The sequence below is a fragment of the Polistes canadensis genome, unplaced genomic scaffold, assembly GCF_001313835.1.
Source record: "Polistes canadensis isolate GaletaPanama2010 unplaced genomic scaffold, ASM131383v1 scaffold_101, whole genome shotgun sequence".
Lineage (NCBI taxonomy): Eukaryota > Metazoa > Arthropoda > Insecta > Hymenoptera > Vespidae > Polistes > Polistes canadensis.
Window position 1 is genome coordinate 429,736 of NW_014569648.1, and position 21,829 is coordinate 451,564.

General features: G+C 28.5%; 1 protein-coding gene across 2 annotated transcripts in view; it reads left to right on the plus strand.

Moving 5' to 3' along the window:
- Window positions 1-21,829, plus strand: part of LOC106787459 — a 66,557-nt gene that overhangs the window by 15,138 nt on the left and 29,590 nt on the right. For both annotated transcript variants that reach the window (XM_014749813.1, XM_014749814.1), the window contains exon 2: window positions 21,713-21,804. In XM_014749813.1, coding sequence (XP_014605299.1) covers window positions 21,713-21,804 — 92 coding nt within the window. The remainder of the gene's footprint in view (window positions 1-21,712; window positions 21,805-21,829) is intronic.

Here is a 21,829-nt window from a genome sequence, read left to right on the forward strand (position 1 = left end):
AAGTTTGATATGCGTGTATATGCATTATTAAGAAAATTTATCTGGAAGAAAAATAATACTGGTAAAAGCATCTGCCAATGTAATAGCTGGCAAAAATTATTCGAAGAAAAATTATTTATCTCATAAACGTCGAAGATTCTTAAGGATGACTCATTCGAGGAGGAACGTGACTCTTGCACTGCCCACCTTGAGTTTAGCTTGTCGAGACATTATAGTATGTCTATTTTCTTCTTTCTTTCTTTCTTTCTTTCTTTCTTATTTTTATTTTCTCAGGCTTGTAAAACGATATTATTCACTTTCACGATTCATCTTTGAAGTAGCGTAAATTATGTGAACGCTGCTCACATATAGAATTTATATTTAATATCTGATACGCACATTAAATATAAATTCAATATGTCAACGGCTTAGTCATGTTGGATAACAAGTTCCCGTCAGATTATTAAAATCAACCAACGTGGGCATGGTTAGTAAAATGGATGGATGATCTGTTCGGAAAAACAAAACAAAAACCGTGTGGTATTAACTCTAGAAAGACGCGACCATTTTGGTAGTATTTTGGATAATAGGTATGAGAAGATGTTAATAGAGAAGTGATTCGAATTTGTAAAAATAAAAGTAAAAAAATATAATATAAATTAATTATAAATTGAATATATATATATATATAATAATATATGTAAAAATAAAAGTAAAAAGATATAATATAAATTAATTATAAATATGAATATATATATAAAAATTGATTTTAGGAACTGGTTACTAATATTTTTTAAGTAAAAATAGAGACAAAGTATGTGTGTTGTCTTTACGTGCGATAGAAGTGAAACTCGTATTACCATGTGAAAAGTAATTAATTGATTCATATATACAGTGAGTGTTCCATAAAATCGTATATCATAAAGCTTAATAAATTTTTACTTAAAAACTATATTCATATAATGTATTTAGGAGTAAAATAATTAAGAAATAAATACGTTAGTATACCTTAATTATATATTTAATGAATTTAACTTGAAAGTTTTATTTATAACGAATCAATTAAACAAATACGAAAATAATCTATAAAAAACGGCCGTACTGTGAAATCGTTCATGTCATTATAACTGTAAAAACAAGGAGAATATTATGTCTAACGATTGTTCATCTTTTGTGTTTACTGTCATTTAAATGTTTTTTTAGTATAACAATTAATTATCCATTAAAGTAAGAATAATAAAAAATACATTTGTTTAAAAATTATACATATCTATTATATTATAATATACTTGGAAAAAATATTAAAGATATTTTCGATTCGATATTTTCAACTCAAAGTCATCACTGCGCAGAAATGTTAAAAAAAATTGTACGTTAATTTAAATAATCCTAAATATTAATAAAGTATATTAGGGTATTAAACATACTTTAAATAATTGTTAATTAATTGAAGGAAATATATATGTATATGTTCAGTGCACCGTCTTCCTCGAAATCCATCGTTAGACTGCCATGGTGTCCTCTATGAAAGTTCTTTTATTAAAAGTTGTTTATATGACTTTCTATTTATTACAAATATATAATTCTATTTATTACAAATATTATTCCCGTTATATACATGCGCGCAACGTTCGGAAAGACATATAAACAACATTTAACAAAAGAACTTTCATAGAGGGGAAACAGTTCAGTCTTACGGGGGATTTCGAAGAAGACGGTGCATCCAACTTATACTCCGTGCTTTTAAACAACAATATACATTTTTTTCGATTAATTAACAATCATTTATGGTATGCTTAATACTGTAATGTACTTTATTAATATTTAGGATTGTTTAAACTTAAATTTTAATTTAATAAAATATCAGATCGAAATTGTTTAATATTCGAAGTATATTAATATATAATAGTTATGTGTTTTTTAATTATTTTTAATAATACTTTATTATTATTCTTACTTTAATAGATATATAAACTGATTCTGATATACACACATAACACATATCAACTAACACTAAAACTTTCTATAATCTCGTTCAACTTTTGATCGACTGTGGGTTCTATCTCATTCTCTCTCTCTCTCTCTCTCTCTCCTTTTTTCATATTATTTCATAAAATGTAATGAAAAATGATAGAGGAAAAAATTATATAAATAATATAATTTCTTTTAAAATACACTATACACCAAATAGTTTTATTTTTATGAAGAATTTTAGGGTTATTGCTATCAGGAATCAATTCGTATTTCCTTGATATTCAATTATTTATAATTCTGGTTCGAATGTTAATAATAATCCGTTAACTTATAACGTTTAAGTATTACTTTAAGTTATCAATACTTACAGTTATAAAAAATATGTCAACAAGTTAAAAAGAAAATTATTATTAAGCAAGATGGGGGTAATACTAACATTGTAATTAACATATTTAATTATTTGATTAGTAATTGAAATATACTCTTTTTATTGTTTATAATATTTTATTTTATTTGTATATTTTCACCACAGTAAGCTACCTCTTTATGATAATATATATAATAAATGTGACCAAAAAAATGTATTATTTTTAATGATGTTTTTTTTTATTTGTTATCATCATTAAAACATGGAACAGTTCTCCTTGGTTCGTTGAAAGAATAGAAAAAAGTTCACGATAGATATAGCATAGTTAGAAGTTATTATCTGTCTCTGGGGCACTCCTTTCCATCGTTATCTGGATGACCGAATGAAAAAATCGGTCAGGGACAAAATGGAAACGCGCCTCTCCTGCAATTTTCAAGCGTTACAATGAGCGAACGCGAAGGTTTTTCATTTATCTTAAAGCTCTCGATAAAAGGTAGACCTTATTCGAGAACAATCTCATTTACCTAATTGACAATTATAAATTATTTTCATTCTAATTATCGAGATGATTAAAAAAAAAATTTAATTTAATTATTATATATATATATAAAAAAAGATATTAATTATTGAAAGTAAAAAGAAAAAAAGAAAAAAAAAATCTTAAAAAATAAACAAAGAGGGGCGATACATGCACACTTCTTAACCAAAATAAACATCAAGTAATTAGATAATTTGATAATTGAGTAGAATTGATTCGTTCGTTGATGTAGATCGAACGGTTAGTTTATTTCAGTTATAATTCGTCCAGTTAGTTTTTAGAAGATTTTCATTTAAAAGTAATAAAGGTAGAAAACTATCTAGAACAAGCGGATGAATCTTAACGAAGTTTTCAATTTACGCGAAGAAGTAGTGGTGGAGCTCGTTCGTGAAGTTCTTATAATGATTTTATCAAGAAAGAAAAGAGAAATGAGGAAGGTTATTGAATTTTTAAACTATTCTATATGATGGTGGTTTTCAGTGGAACATAATAGAAAGAGGAAACTGTTCGATCAATTTTTCACATCTAAATCTGTTTTTAGCTTTTTTAACACAATGGCTTATATATATATATTTACTGGTTGCTTTGAAAACTTTATAACATTTCGAATTTGATTAGAGAAATTATTCTATCTCGAGATATCGTTATATCAGCCAAGAAGAATAAGTCATTTTTCCCTTGCATTTGCTTCATATTATTTTTCTACTTTGTCATATTGAATATTATACCACTTTGTTCCAAGTCAAGAATATATCTCCTCTTTTAAATGTAAATTATTTTGGACTCTATTCACCTCAGACCACATTTTGGAAAAAGAATCCATCTAATATTTCAAAGATGACTAATGGAATTTGATTTTTCGAGATGAAACTTTATGTGAGATTGTTCTTCTGGTTTAAAGAGATTATTTTTATCTTCCTAATCTTACGTTTCTTATTGATAGATTTCTATTATTCGAAATTAAATTAAAGAAATTTGGTTTAAGTCAAAATATATTAGAAATGTTCGAAGATTATTTACGATGTTTAGGAAGGTATTGTAAACAGGTATGAAAATAATGTAATTTTTCGGTTAGTATTTTATCAAATATATAAACATCATATATGAATATTTTATACGGTATGAACATTCATTTTCATTTAATTTTAAAAATAATTATTTTTCTTATAGATAATATATATAATAATTCTTAAATAATATATTAAGTAAATGGAGTTTTTTTTTTTTATAATAGGGGCATGGTTGCGTTAAAATGAATTACTGATACAATGTATATACTTTAATTATATTATAAATCTTGACCATTTATTTATTTATAATAGGTACATCACATTTAAAAAATTAGATTAAATTTAATTAAAGGTAATTTGAAATGTTCAATAATACTGACTATATAAATAGCAACCTTTTATTATTATTATTATTATTACTATCAAGTAATCAAATAAATATAGAACGTGTATTTTGAATAAACTAAATGTTATTTTCTTACTCGAATATACTTGGAACATTACATACTACTTTCGGAAGAAAAATATTTTTGGAAATTTAGTCTTTTCTACAATACTTGCAGTCCTTGTCTCACCTGAGGCAACAAATTTTTAAAGCAGACGTGAGCGTAGTTTTCGGAAAATGGAAGAAATTATAGCCTCTTGCTGAAGTGATGCTATTTTTTTGTACTGATACAGATGTTCAAGAATCATTACATTCAAGTTCTTGATAAACATTCGGTATTTTATTAACATAGACACTTTTGTTGATTTCTACGGAATAATTTTAGAGAGAGAGAGAGAAAAAAGTGAGAGGAAGAGAAAGTTTAGTCAAATTTATTAGATTTATTAGACGAATAAATCGCAAGTCAAGAATTTGTTGTTCAAATAAACATTTTTGTTCTAAGAAATGGAATCACATATCAAAAGAAAAAATATTATATTTCAAGTAAACAAAAAACAAAAAGGTATATTGCATATTAAAGTTACGTTTTAAGATTTTGGCAATCGCGTTAACGGTCGTTGACGTAACTTATTGTTAAAGGAAAAATCAAATTAAACAATATCTGGATTTAATTCCAGAAACATTGCTGACAACGAGCAATATCAAAGATAATTGTAACTGTCATGAGAATAAAGAACATTTAAGCGTCTATCTTCTATTTATCGGCCCGGATGTATCGTTGCAACGACAATTCTTATCCGTGGGACGATACAATGACTTCCCCTTTCCTCTCATCTTTTTTTTTATATCTTTCTTTCTCTCTCTATTACTCACTCCCTCTCTTTTTTACGATATATTGAATCGTAATTGCGGTTAAGTATAACGAAATCGTATTGAATAGCGTTACGAAACGTAAAAACGAAGGTCGTAATCAAGAATTGCATATTTGCATATAACACGATAATAAAAAAAAAAAAAGAAGTTTACCTAGAAACATCCCAACAAGGATAGAACAGTTTTCTATACTGTGATCAATAAAAAGGCCTGACTTTGTTTACACTCGGACGATGATCCGGTCAGGTCGGTGCACCGCTTGAACGATCAACACGACAAAGTGTATTTCTTATCTTTGCTGCTACATTAGAAGAGTGTGTAAATAACATACGCATACAAGTATATTAAGTATATATATACATACGTGTTCTGATAATATGTAATTTTCTTTTTCTATACGCGCATGCGTCCGACAGAAAAGTTTCCTATTAAAGGAATGCATAAAAAATGAATTAAGAATTATTTCTTTTTAATTTTTTTTTATCGTATACGAATATACGAGCTTTGAATTCCGATGGAATTTTTCTGCAAAAGATATGTTTTCTTAAACTTAAGATAGAAGAATTTATATTTTTAATATAGATATAATTATTTTACTTTGATTGTAATAATAAATATCTAATAAGCGGTTAGTATTGAATAGTTTCAAAACAATCGTCGTCGCGAGTATTATTTTCGTTAGAATTAGAAACTTATTTCTACATCATTTTGTTATCATTTTAATGTTTTTCTAAAAACGGACAATAATATCCTACCATTTGATCCGATATGTATATCGATGATTTATCGTCATTACAGTTAGAAATGATTGTTTCCTTTACACAATCGCATTCTTTTATCTTATAAACATTGTGTGATTTATTGAATCTAAGCTAAAAACACCTCGCAGACGGTTTAAAAATTGTTTCATCAAACGCTTAACTTTATATTAAAAAAGTAATACGAAATAACGTGTGAAATGAATATTTAAAAAAAATATTTTTCGCGTTTCAGTGAATAACATTTCGGACGTTAATAATAATAAAAAAAGGCGCTGAACTTTAGAGATTAAGTTGCTGAAGAAGTCCCAATAAAGGGACGAAATGTCCAATTAATTAAAACTAAATTTTAGTTCTTTTGAATGTTCAAATTCCCTACGATACTTATTTATAATTAATTTCGGAAAATATATTGTTAAAATATGTATATATATTGTAAAGTATATTGTTAAAGTATGTATATATATTGTTAAAAGTTTAATTCGCATATCGTTAAATTAACGAAAACTTATCCCAATATTTACAACTTTAATATGTAAATTGTCCTCTCTTACTCTATACTCATTCGAGAATCTTTTTTATTTTAATAGTAAAGGTAGCAAAGGAACGTTTAATCAGCAACAAATCACGTAGCTCGTACTGAAACGTCGACGATATTACGCGAGTGGCTTAATAGCATGCTTCAGGCAAAATTAGTGCAACGCGCCAGACTAGGAGCGCCGGATTTAGCAGGCAGGCAGGCAGCCGTGTGGTATGGTATGGTATGGTATGGTATGGTATGGTTGTGTTGTTAGGTGAGTACGAAACGATGATGAGTCACGTTAGGTTCGTTGCCTTCACTGGACGAGGACGATGCCGCACTGGTTTATCGACTTTCCATCGTCGTTCTTACAAAGAGATATGCTACTACTATTGTTAACTATCATTATATTATATGTTCACTTTTAAATAACAAGCTTTACCTTTTTACTGTTTTCCTTCCGTTTAGATAAAATCGTAGAAATCTCTAGTTAGTTAGATAGTTCTTTAGAAAACTGCTTGTTTCATTGTTAATCCATAGAATGTTGTATATATATATAATCAGGTTTTTATTGCACAATTTACAAAGTTTTTTACAATGTCTTATTATTACTACACTTATTGTATATTTATCTCACAACTTTTGGTTCATGCTCAACTCATACCTCCCCTACGAATATTTATCAACGATCTCAAGATCAAACTATCTATTATCAACACTAACTAACTCTCACTCGTATTCGTCTTCGCGTTCCCACCATAGAATGTTGTATTTTATGATGATTCATGATGATGTTTAAATATTAGTAACGATGAATAAGTATAATACAGATTTAGGTGGATTAATTAATCGATTAAATAATTGTATCAATCGATTTTAATGATTAATGATCTAATTAGTTACGTTAATTGATCTGATTGATGAATGTGATTATTAACTTCGTATTGTTTTAATTCCGTTTTAAGTAAAATTACTTTGTTTCAATTTCTTTCAAAAGGTTTTTTTTTTCTTTTATCTTCAATTTATTATTATTTATTGTTATTAAATTGTTAATATAAATTTAAATTGTGTCGATTGAACAAAAGTTTATATTTATTCGATGTCTTGCTGATTATATCATCGCTGATATATTTAAACATTGAAATGATTGCTTAATGATAACTATCGTATTTTATTGCTTTGTTTATAGATAAAGTCTGGATAGCTTAACGATGTTTTAAAAATTGTTTAATCGTTGATATACACAATGTAATATACAGGGTGTCTTCAAAGTTGCTTTATTAAGTTGAAAAATAAGAAATATTTTTTGCCAGGTATTTGAAATTGCGGCCTCGTAATCCCATACTTTTTTAGCAGCACTGCAACTAGGAGGATACCATGCAATTGATTTGTAGTTATATGTTATTAAGAATAATAATTTATTCCTACAAATTTTTTGATGATAAATTCATAATGAAAATTGAAACGATCGATTAGCGATAATGTTTTTATTATATTTACTTATTCCATTTTTTTGATAAAATCTGTTACATCATTAATAAGCAAGACATACTATAACAGTAAGTACGTACTTTTCCGTAGATAAATTGATAAAATAAATTTATGTTAATTAGTTGTTGCAACAATAATATTAATAAATTGATCTAATCGATAAGCTATTAAGCTGATAACATAAATTGATCTGATCGTTTAGTGTGATAAGGTACTTACTATTTTATTACTCTTGTTTTGTGTCAGATAAGATTAAGATGTAGAAATTTATTCGATCAATTGATGATAAAATTAATAACATAATTTCATGTGAAACTTTGTTTTATTAAAATATAATACTCATGTTAGAGCAAGTTGTGACTTTAAATTTGTTTCATCGTTGATCGATAAATGATAATATTTAAATGATTTGTTAATGATGAAGTCTATTTAACAACCGCAAAATTTGAGTGATCGATTAAATCACATAAATCAATGTAATAGAAACCAATTTATTTCGATTTACTATTAATCAAATCTCTTCTATAATTGGATGATATCATAATGTTCTATCCTTGATCAAAAAGCTTTCTTCTAGTGTATGATTCATAAGTTTTACATTAGTAACATAAATTTACCTTTACCGGACGTTATCAATTGAATTGTTAACAATTCAAAACTCTAATATTAACAATAAAAAATATATGTACATATATTTGAATACCGTCCATAAATAATATTATATTACGTTATTAATATTTAATTAAAAAAATGTATTTCTATATGAATATAAAAATTGATCATTTATTTATTAAAATACATTTATAAAATTGAGCGTTTGAAAATTAACCTATTTTAAAATAATAATTCATTTTTGTTAAATAAATTTTGCGTCATCCTGTATTACATTATTTTCTACGTGTGCATATACATATAATATCATAAATTTAAATGATCGGTTAATGATAATACATTTACACATCCACACACACAACACGTACGCATATAAGTTTGGTCATTAATATGTATTATATTTACATGTATAAATTTGAACAGTAAATTACAGTTGAGTGATAGGGTAAAAGGTAAAATGGGTTACGTGTTTAATTGTCCAACCAAAAGCTACCAACTAAAAGCTACCAACTAAAAGTGATTCCCAGTGCTTTGACCCTGAAATATACGACACAGTGTTAAAATCCACTGATCTGGTATTACACGTGCCACACGTATTGGTTCGATGCTCTTTGCTTTCTATGGTATAGTACTGGTCACTGACGTTTGTAGACGCTTTTATCGAGCGTGTCTCTGTGGCGCCCTGACATGCAAAAAGGGGCTTCGTATTTTGTGGAGTCACGCGAACACTAAGTTGTCAACGATTACGTTATTATTCTCTTGTCTGTGTGGATACGTGTGTGTGTGTATGTGTTAGAAGGTAACTTGCTGTTTCCACGAAAGAACTCACCTTCTCAAGTATCGTAATATACACTTACCTTTATTAAACATTTTCAACTGATATCGTGTGTAGCTACAATGTGTCGTCTATTTCGAACCTAGAAAAAAAAACAACGGAAGAAAGAAAGAAAGAAAGAAAGAGAGAGAGAGAGAGAGAGAGAGAGAGAGAATAAGAAAGATAAGAAGAAGGCCCGATGTCAAGCATAAACATGGCTTCTTCTACGTGACTGGCTGCCCCTTGTCCTATGTCGCCTAAGTCTATGCGTTACTTTTATGGTTTAAAAGTTATCGATACCGGTTTTCGAACGGCACCTAAGCTTCGGAAGAACACTGTATACATGTTCTAGATGGTTTCCTTGGGTGTGGTACTTTATTACACATACTTGGAATATCATAATCATTTCTAATGATTTTTCTTTTTTCTATATTCGTTTTTTTTTAATTATTTTCTATGTAAATGATAAATTTGTATTCATAACTATTGTATATAAATATTATAAATAACTTTAGTTTCTCAGTTTCTTTATACTTATATAATATTTCATTTAATAATATCTTACACGTTATGATCAATCTTTATTTGGTATTTTTTTGGTCTCTAGATTATAATCTTAGAAAATAAACATCAAATTAATGTAATCGACTGACTTAGGAAAAAGAAAAAAATGAATACGTATGATACATATTTTGTCAATTTAAGAGCTATAAATGTTATCATTGCGAAGTCCTTTGATCGTATGCATTTGTTTTTATTATTGTTTTAATATGTTAATTAATTTATATTTTTTTACTGATAAATTTATATAGTAATTTTTGAAGAAATCTTCAAAATGATCTACGTTATTGTCTTATTTTTGTGAATAGAATACATTGACACTGTTTGGTCAGAAAAATCTCAGACATTCTGTATATAGATCTTGAGTTTTTTCTAAAGTAAGGTTTGAGAATACGAAAGACATACATATAATGAGTTCCTTGAGAAAAGATGTTCATTCATCCAACGTATTCTATGATTATTATCCACGTGGGCGCCAAGGAGCAGCGTGCTCTCCTCACCGATGAATCACATGGTAAATTATTTATAAGACGAGGGAGCTCGGCTGTGACTGTGTCTGCAAATGAATTTCGAGAAAAGAGGAAGCCGGAACGAAGGAAGTCGAGTACCTATCTGATGAAAGAACGCAACAGGAAGGTTAAATTTAATTCATTGATATTTTGAAAACGTTCTTTCACTTGCATTGATATTTTTATATAAAAAAGAAAACAAAAAATCATAAAATTAAATATCCAATTAAATATGTATTCATAAATTATGTGCCGTTATTGCTATTATTATTATTATTATTATTATTAATATTATTGGACGAATATGGCTGAGAAACGGTTTTTTTTTTTATTATTATTAAGAAAGGAAAAACAGTAATGGCGAACCTTTCTTTAGTAATGGTCTTTTTTTTTAAATATTAGATTATACCATAAATAATATTAGAATTTGAAATAAATTTGTTGAACTATAGAAATAAATATCCTAACGATATTTATCTGAATCGATGAGAAATAATACTCAATTTTACTGAATCGTATTTTCGAAGAAAGATAGTTCCAAAGAGAAAGACACGTTTTATTTATAATAAAGCTTAGGTTAACAAGATTAAAGGACTTTCGTTTAATATACAAAATGATTTATTTTTAGGGTACACCCTATGAGCAACATAGAGATCGATACCAACAGTAATCCCGTTTGGGACGTTTCGCACACAACCGTTTGAAAATGTTTAAATGTCACAATGATCTAGGAGAAATCTCTAGAGACAATAATTCTCGAAATGATAAGACTAACAACTGGAAACACCGAGAACTATTTTGAGCTTACGTTTACGATTAAGTTTCGTTGAATTCTCAGATAAATGCATCTTGTTCTCATCTAAAACTATTTATCTTTGTCTCTGTCTGTTTTGGTTACATTCAGACAACTATTGAAAATGATATCAGATAAATATGTGAACCAGAACTCGGCCGATGCGATAACCTCACGTTGATAAAGAACACGATATTAACTTATATTTTTAAACTAATATGAAAAGAAATGGAAATCTTGACTACAAATAGAATGTGAAAATTTTCATTTAGTATAATCCACGAACCCGTGAACCCTGGATCATTTTATGATCCGTGGGAAAAGTTTAAGTGACCAATAACATCTTGTATGCAAGATTTTCTATACAATTTAATTTAAATTTTGTTAATTATTCAATCAGTTGTTTCTCTAGTCCAAAAATAAAATTCTTAATAAGAAGGTATCATAAGGAATTTGGACATCAAAAAAAAAGAAGTAGAACTTAATTTTGATAAGTTGGACGTTTCGTCCCTTTATTGGGACTTCTTCAGCAACTTAATCTCTAAAGTTCAGCGTCTTTTTTCTTTAAGTAGACATACATTTTTATTTTTATTTATAATATTCAAAACACAAAACATCTACACTTCGTTAAGTCTTAATCCGTTATAATATGAACACTCAATTAACACTTGTTAATTATATTTAATATTTTATTAAATATTAAATATTTTTATTAATTATATTTAATATTTAAACAATTCAAATTTTTCATATCTTTGCATAACATAACAAAATTATATAAAAAAAAAAAACCAATTAAGAATACTAGTTCTCATTGTCCAATCGAATATTATTCGAAAAACCTTTTAAACTTCAAGATTATTATAATAATAATAATAAATAAGATTACAATAATATAAAAAAAAACCCTCTTTATATTTTCCTTCTACAATAACTATTTTCAATTCTCGAAGAGAAAGAAAGAAAGAGCTTAACTCAACGAATCGATGAAATCTATAGTAAGTTATGTTCGTTTTGAAATTGAGCGAATGTAGGAGAGTGAAAGGTGGATGAAAAGGGAGAAAAGAAGGAAAGAGAGAGAGAGAAAGATAGAAAGAAAGTACTCCCTCGTTTCCTGGGTAACTTTTTAGCAGATCGATACACACAACTTTCTGAGCGGTCAGGATCCCAAATTGTAGTAGATGGAGTAAAAAGGGAGACCCTATATTTCTCATTCTCTCTCTTTCTATCTCTCCCTTTTTCTTTTATCTCTTTCTATTTCTCTCTCATGTCAGTATATGCTAGTCCTTCAAGTTCTAACGAAGTGTAACACGCTTCCACGTGCGCACGCGCGCTTATCTGCACGAGTAGGACGAGTTTACTCGTGCTACTCGCGTGCAGCACGCACACGCGAGCTTTTACACACTCACACACTCGAATACTTTATATTGGGCGTGTGTCATCGCCCCGTTGACGCTACTACACGTTCCGAACACATAAGGGTACTCGTAAAAGAAGAAAATGACAACATTTAACTGATAATACTTTAGTCAGATGTTTTTTTTTTTTTGTAATTGTTTATGGCTTGAGGAGGATTTTTTTAGTTTTTTTATTTTTTTTCATTGGCAAATTGTTCTATTTGTATTGTATTAAAAATATTTGTACATTTCAAGTTGATAAATATAGGCGAGGATTGTAAAGAAAATTTCGTTTGATTTGTCGTAGTGTTTTTTTATTTGCCAAATTATTTTGATTGATTTATTCAATAAGTAATAATATTGAAATGTTTTGTAAAAAATATTAATATTGTTTATTTAGACTTATTGTTAATATCAAATATCGTAACGTTACTTATAGATCTATTTAAATAAGATTTAATTATTACAAAATACATAAATTTAAATTGTTGACAGAAAAAATACTTTAAAAATATTACTTTTATTCGTAGGTATAAATAATTGTCATTTTCTTTTCTTATTAAATAAAAATACAATGTTCTAATTAATACATAAATAATAATAATAATATCTGTAGAACTTGAAATTGTAAGTAGACTAATTATTGAAAATGTGGTTGAAAAAGAAATAAATTTATTAAATATTGATTTTGTTTCGAAAGTTTAATTGAAAATCTTGTTATTTTTCTTTTTTTAATATTACATAAGTTTCGTTCAGAATGAATTATTTGAACGATCTTACAATTAGAAAGTAAATTCCAGGGTAGAATCGATCGTAGAATGGTAATACTCAAGACGAGAGGATTGTTTTGTTGGTGTTCGTTAGCGTTGTTTAAACAACGGAAGAAGTTGAATTCCCTTGTAAGCATTTCACTGCGAATTGTAAGCTTCTCGACGAGAGGTAGACGACTTGGAAAGCTCCTTGCAAGCTCTCTTAACGCATCTTCGTTCGTTTCTATTCATATCCTCTGCAATTCTCTGTGCTTTTCCTCGTGCTTCTAGGCCACGTGGATTCCAATGGTGAAAAACGAACGACAATTTATTATTACTCGATTTGTGCTCTAGATAACATTCAGTTGAATATGAAAACAGAGATGATTTTTGTTTTATTTATTTATATGAATATTAATATTTATTTTTTGTTTACAAATTTCTTATATTCGTTTATTTGGTTCTTTTTTTTTTTCTTAAATGGACATTAATTTTAGACATTATTATTATTATTATTATTAATGCATATTTTTATTAATTGTTGATAATATTAATTTTAATCCTAATTATTTAATTGTATAGATTTATATATATTATATAGATTTAATTTATTATAGATTATTATAGATTACTATTATTTATTTACTATAGATTTAATTATATAAAAAGCTTCGAATCACAATCGAACGTTTCGTTATTAAAATTTAAAATAATTCCAAAAGTGAAGTTAAATTGTTTCTACTTCTGTACGGCTGAGATAAAAATTACAAATATTACAACTTTAATAAATTCTCTTTCTTTCTCTTTCTCTCTTCGAATAAATTTAAAGAAAGAGAGAGTGAGAGAGAGAGAGAGAAAGAAGGATTACGACGTAATACGAAGAAAGATAAGATTTGAGCGTAAGAGAAATATGAATTAGAATAAAAAAAATGGTGGTTTTAAGGAGGAAATGCATGAAGAATTTTTCTTATGGGATTTTAAATACGATAAAAAGTTAAACAAACAGGATGAAGATAAGGCAGACAGGAAAGAGAAAAAAAAACAAAGAAAAAGAAAGAAGAAAGAAATAGGAAGAGGATATAATATAAAAAAAATATCGGACGAAAACTACGGTAATTTTGCTGACACGTATCCCAAGACTTAGCGCAAAACCACCACTTAACGTTCATTAACCCAAGAGAAACTGACGAACTTGAACTCGTGTCTAATTAGACGCTTTCGAGACGACATTAAAGAAAGTTATTGCATTTTCTTTTTATATACCATTATTATTCTTAATTTCTTTTCTAATTTTATTTTTTTTTTTTTTTTTTTTTCAATAAGTTTCATTAATTACAAATATTTCAACTTATAGATCTCTTTAAATATTTGTGAATACAATGAAGAAATATAAGTTATATGTGTGTGCACATTTGTTGATAATTAAATGAAGTAATTAATATCTTTCCCCGCCACATATATTGTTTTCGGTACCCAAGCATGATAATGACATTTAATTTAAATACAGCTTATCGGGAAGGTGTCAAATAAATATTAATACGTATTATTTAAATTATAATTACAAAAAGAATTATTTCAATCGACTATTATAAGGTATTATTTAAATAAATAAATTAGCATATCTATTTAAAAGAAATAAAATAACCTGTGTTAAACGCGATGATTAAAAATCGACGAAATTGTTATTAGTAACATCAAATTAAAAATGCAAAAAATATATATTCACGCGTTGATTAAAAAAAAAAAATTAGAAGGTTTATACGCGCAGTTGGATAAAAGGAAGAGTATATACTAAAAATACTTGAAAGGAACGAAGAATTTTCGATATATAAAAGTCCGAAGTACTTTAGTTGATTAAATGACTCTGACTATGAGAGCTGAATCCTTAGAAAAGTAGTAACATGATCGAAACGTACATAAATGTTTCTGGCACAACCCTCTTTTTCTAGTTCTTTTATTTTCTTTCCTTTTTTTCTTCTTTCTTTTTTTCTTTCTTTCTATCTTCGTTCACGAGTTAAATCTCGGATCTTTTTGAAGAGCGTGCAAAGAGTTTTTAGCGCGTGTGTTGGTATTGGTGTTGGATGAGAAAGAAAGGGAGAAATGATAGTAAAGGAAAAAAGGAGATAGAAATAAAGATAGAGAGATAGATGGGTTGGGTGAGAAGGTGAGAGTTGGTTGAGAGGGTGAGGTTCAGGGTGAGGTTGATGGTGAGGGTGAGGGGGAGTGAGAGAAGAGGTTGAGAAGGCTCAAACGTTAGATAGAATCACCTTCGCTCGGATAAATCGATTTTACGCTTGCATTGATCTTGCTAACGGTCGAGTGCGAGTTAATCCGATAAATGTGGTCGAAACGTATCCTGCGGAAATACCGCGTGCGGTGGAAACGCAACGCGATCGTATGATATCCAATTGGCGAAGCCGTCGTGGATTTAATCTCATCGAGGGCATTCCCCTCGATATGGTTAAGCATCTTCATTAGTACTAATCACATAGGTGTGAAATTTTTTACATTTACGTATATAATTGGTTCACACAAATAACATAGAAACCTATCTTAACAATCATTATAATGATAAAGAAAATTAATTTAACGCTTTATGGGATTCTATGATTCTCGCTATGGATTTTTATTTTATATAACAAATTTTTTCTCAACTCGTAGTATAATTCTTATAAAACAAAAAGAAACAAATGAAATGAAATATATTAACGTTAAGTGTAACTGTGGGTAATGTAATAATGAGTCTGATGTTAATTGTAAGTCACGTTCTTCTGACGAACGTGCTTTAAAAGAACTCGGCAAGACAATTTTTTTTCTTCCGTTGTCGTCATCCACTTTATTTAGCTAAATAAATAAACTAGAAGTATGCAAGCTATAAATGAATCACCAAAGTAGGTATATATTATTATTTCTGTAATAATTCAATGTTATATTCCTTATATATATGTATGTATATATCAGCACGTACAATTAGATGCAGCTTATTTTTAACCAAATAATAAGTCAAACTGCATCGTACTTTCACTGTTTGCCCCATAAGTGATTGTAGTTTGTGTAGCAGTTATAGTTGCACGCTTCTGCTTGACCTTTTCAAAGAAACATATAAATCTTGATTACGTTTAGTCGCGTACGTACTAACGCAACATCGATTCATTAGTAGTAGTAGTAGTAGTAGTTGTTAGTTATTGTTGGTAGATTCCTACAAAGAGAACATGAAGTTAAGAACAGAGAGAAATGAGACAAGTATAATATCTCTCCTCTTTGCGTCTTGATCTTTCTTTGTCCGTGTTATCGTTGCAAGCATTAGCGTGTAACGTTTATTGTACGTAACTGTGTAAGTTATATATATGTCGTCGTTGTCGTAGATGCTCTAATTATGAAGTTTAATTGACTAACGAGCTCGAACTGGGATCGGCAAAGCAGTGTAGAAACGGGCCCCTGATTGGACCATTCACTAAATACACTTGCGTTCAATGACGTTGCAATTAATTCGAATCCCATTGTAAGTGGCACGTTAAGTCTAGTGGCAACTGTGCCAAAAGCTGGAACGTCTTTGAATTTATTTCCATTTGATTTTAAAGACCGCATTTTTTAAGACCAGTTGTATTTTTTTTTAGGACCCAGTCGAACGTTGAAACTTTTCGAATAGTCAAAATGTATATTGCCAAACCGGATGATTCGAGCAGTTACATTGTAACTTACTCTTAATATCCAATTCTCAGGTTTGTGCATCTTACATTGAAATTTTATTTTAATGAATAGGAAAGATTTATTATAATGAGATAACTAACTCCCGTTAATTATTTAATTCTTTTCTTTTTTTTTCTTTTAAACTTTAATATATATCCGATTGAATATTTCAATTAACAAAAAAAGAAAAAACAAAGTATTTTACCAATTGGAAAGATAACAAAATAAAATGGCGGTTGAAATTACGGACGATTTTGTTAAATAAATTGTTGGATTTAACTTTTGTGTGGAAAAGAAAGAAAAAAAAAAAAAGAAAGAAAGTTTCATTCGTATACGAAGAAAGAAGAAAAGTTCTCAGGGTTCTCGCGAATTGGTCCATTTTTTTTTAACTTGATCTTTTTTACTCGCAATTTATCCGACTCTTGGTTGGTCTTTAAAACTTTAGAGAATCAAGGGCCAGAACCGTGAACGCGGGAGTTTAATCGCAACCGAGCAACGACCTTTTTGGCCGTTATGTTCCGTTGCTGCGAATGCAGAGATAGGATAGAGAAAGAGAGAGAAAGAGAGAGAAGATAAGCGGGGAAATGAGGAGGAAGGGACTCGATCGGTTCGTGGTGGGGTGAGGTGGGGTATTCATTCGTTGGGACTGGGTATATGTCTCGTTTGGTGCACATGTGAAATGAGAACATGGCATGGGAAGACGAAAGGCAGATCCGCCTTTGCACATGCGTCTGTCTCTACGTTAGTTAGACCGAATCAACACGGTGGCCTAATTGACCGGCGCTAATGTACGCGATCCTAAGCTTTCGCTGTGCTTCGTCGTTTTTAATCGACTCGTCGAACGATTTCACTTACGTTCGTTTGCCGTGAAATATTTATTCAATCACACGTTTTCCATTAACACTTTTATTCTATTTTTATTTATTTTTTTTTTTTTTAGAAAGTTGTATCTTTTTCTATATCTCTTATTATTTTACAAGAGCAAACGAGATCGGTTTGATCTCGTTTGAATTGTCTTTTTTTTTTGTACGCGCGAAATTGGGATGCAATTTTGTGTGAGAAAGGAGAATGACAACGGCTTGTGTTTGTTTCGAGTTAACATTTTTCAATTTGTAAACAAGTAGATAATATCTTATTCGTAAAATACAATTAAATATCGATATTTGGTATTATTTATATCGAGAAGTAAATGTTAATTATTATTATTTATAATTGTATATTAATACACAAGCGTAGTTAATTGAATAGAAAGCAAAAGATTTTGTTTTGTTTTAATACGAGAAGAAACCATTGTCTCCTTCGGCGACTTCCGTTTTTCCAAGAAAAAACATCCACCATTAGAATTATTTCAATGTAATCATCGTACATCTAATGTGACACATAGATTGAGATTTCTTAGCACGTTCTGGCTACAGTCTGACGTCATATAAACTAAGGTGGTCCAAAGAAAAGAAAACCGGAAGTCCCGTTGTTTCTATCATTATTGTATTTATCTATTGTCTTCGTGTTTGAGTGTCTCGATAAGAAATTAATGTTTAGAAATATTCGTATTTGCAAAACTATCTTGCTTTTAGAATATATTTCTAATTTTGAATAATCAAATAATTAATAAAATAAAAAGAATACATATTAAACAAGTGAAGGCGATTATTAATTGGACACAATATCTCTGCTGACTAACATTCGAAATTGTTTTAGTTTTGATAAGACAATTTTATCTTCTGAGGATACCCACGCGCTTAGAGAATTTAATTGAAGTTTCGAAGAGATACGTTTTTACAGGAAATTATACATGTCGATTGTGTCAGAATTTTGAATGAGAATTAAATTATCCATTTCTATTCCGTTTATATATTTTGACATTAAATATGATAAATATCATAGTTAAGATTTAAAGCTAAGAAAGTTCAATTTCTAAATATCTTGAAAAGTTTGGAGTAACTCTTAAAGGGTGCTTATACTAGCATATAACCCCATTAATGACTCAAAGTCATACGATGCGAATGCATCCGGAACGTTTGACAAAATGGCTGACAAATATTTCACATAAATTATTAGACGAGAATATTGCTTCGGTTATTATCACCGAGTATAGTTGCTACGATAAGAATTGTATAAACCTTTGATTTTGTTATTCAGTTTTAAATTTCAATCGGGAAAAAGATCAATCGAGTTAATCTTTATTACTATACGTTTTATGGAATATGGATGAGACATAATCGAATGACGTAATTGAAGTGGAAACGAGATAAATTCTTTCTTTTTTGTTGTTTTTTTTTTCTGATCGATTTAAACGAATTTCATTGTGTTCAAAAGCACACGAGAGTATGTAATAATAGTTCACAATCGCATAGGAGACAAATTCAAAGATTATTTAAATTTAATGGAAACCGTAGAAACGGTGACTGCATTACGTAGGATATTTACCCAGAACACATACGACGACTAGTGCATAATGTATTCGAATATTCGGAGGACGGAAGGCGAGAACATCCGGTGCGTTTGCAGACCAAATAGTCGTATGTTAAGAGGGTCGTATGTTGAATGTTGGGACAAGAATATGCTAAGTATCAAAAAATTGCATATACGATGGTCACTGGTTTCATTTTATTTTCATTCAGAAATAAATTCAAATTTATTTGATCAAATATTATAACTTTGTAAAATGAGAAACTTTTGCGGAAAAAAAATTCGGTCATTATTGTATACTTATATGCATTATATTGACAGTTAATAAACAACACGGGGAAATGATTTAAACGAGAAACCATGAAAAAAGAAAATAGACTTTTCTCGTGAAACCATTTTCCATATATTCACGAATTTTCCTCATTTTTTCTTTTAACATTTTCATGCTCGTGATTTTTTCTCGTTAGTAAATAGAAAGTATCATATATAAAAGTCCCATTCTCTCTTTCTCTCTCTTTCTCTCTTTCTCTCTCATATCTTTGTCTATTTTATTATTCGAGTAACATATCGCTCATCATTACCCATCGTAACTGACGATATTAGTCACTCCCCAGCAATTTCGATTAAACTCATGAATTAAAGATCGAGTTAGAAATTGAAACTCGCTGTTAAAAGTGAAAAAGAAGACCAGGGAATAATAAGTAAGTAAGAATTCGAATGAAAGAATATTTTAAAGTTAATCGATTTTAATATGTGTCGTATAATTTAATAACAAAATTTTTTTCCGGTCATATCTCAAATTTGTTAAAAGCATTATAGTAACAAAATTTTCCTACATAAATTAACCCAATTAATACTTGAATTTGATATATAGGATAACCCATGTTCAGTAAAGAACATTTTACCAACGTAATATTTAATACAAAAAATTTCTGCGAAAAGAAAATAGACAAATCCGTCGTTAAAATAACCCTAAGTAGGGAAAGAAAAGTCAGACTAAAGTAGAAATTTCCAAGTCTATTTCTTATATAACCCAATTATTGTATTTGTAATCATTATTGCCGAAATAATTAAAAATAAATAAAAAAAAATATTATATTCGCGAGATTAAATTAATCATGCAGGCATGTAGTCGTAAAGTATGATAATTTTTGGAAAATAACCAGGTTCACGAATTATCCCTTTATAAAAGAGAGAGAGAAGAAAAAACCATAACGAAAAGATAAATACTTAACTGCATGTATACCATAAAATGTGTCTGGGTATTTTCATACGTATATTTAAATTCACTTCAAATAATTATCCTTAATTATAATTCGTCCTTCATTTCGTACCATGGTCAATGACTCCTTCTTTCCGGCGCGACGAATGTATACACATATATTAAGTTTTTCACTATAATCTTCTATTTTTTTTTTCTCTCTTCTCGAACGTTGACGTCAATCTTATTTGCTATAAAAAACGTCACACGCAGGAGCATCGTACTATATTTTGTTCGTCTCGTTTATGCGAGTAAGTACACACAAATTTATAAACGAACTCGTACCAATGAACCAATCAAAGTTTTCTAAGCGACCTAGTTTATTGTTACTCCTCGTAATTCTAATCTAATATTATGATATATCCCTAGAATGTCTAAATAATGTACAAAATTTATAATTTACGAAATTATTTCTAACGAAATAATGATCACAATATTATATAGAGGTAGATAGATTATGTATGGCCTAGTAAATGGACTTGGTTATACACCCATACACTTTCACGAAATTTAACATTATACAATAAATATAACTAACATATACTATTATATAAAATTATTATTAATATTATTTATTATACTCTAATATTATTATTATTATTATTATTATTAGTATTTCACTTGTTTGAGAAAATTGTTGAAATAATATGTGACTAAGTTATTCCTATATATATATATGCATAATAATAAATTAATATTCATTTATATTAGTATTAATATATGTATTTACATTTATTTTTTCCCTGATTTATATTTATATAGCATTAAGAGGAATAATTAATAGAAATTAATGTGATCGATTTACAATAGATCATTAATTCGACTTCTTGATGATTATCAAATTAATTATATAACTTTATTATTATTTGTTATGATTTTACTATTTAAAAAATGATTACCGTTTGAGTATTCGAGTAATAGTAAAAAAATTATGTAATTATGAAGATCTTTGATAAATGTGAAATAATTTTTGTTTTTAATTATTATTATGATTATTTAATGAATTATTTTTTCTGATATAGGACCATCTCCGGAGTTCAGCAGGCACACAATTATTAAACCACGAGTTTACCATGGTAGAACGAAGAGACAAATATCGTCGACCAAAGAGAACGTAAGATAATATTTATCTGTTTTAT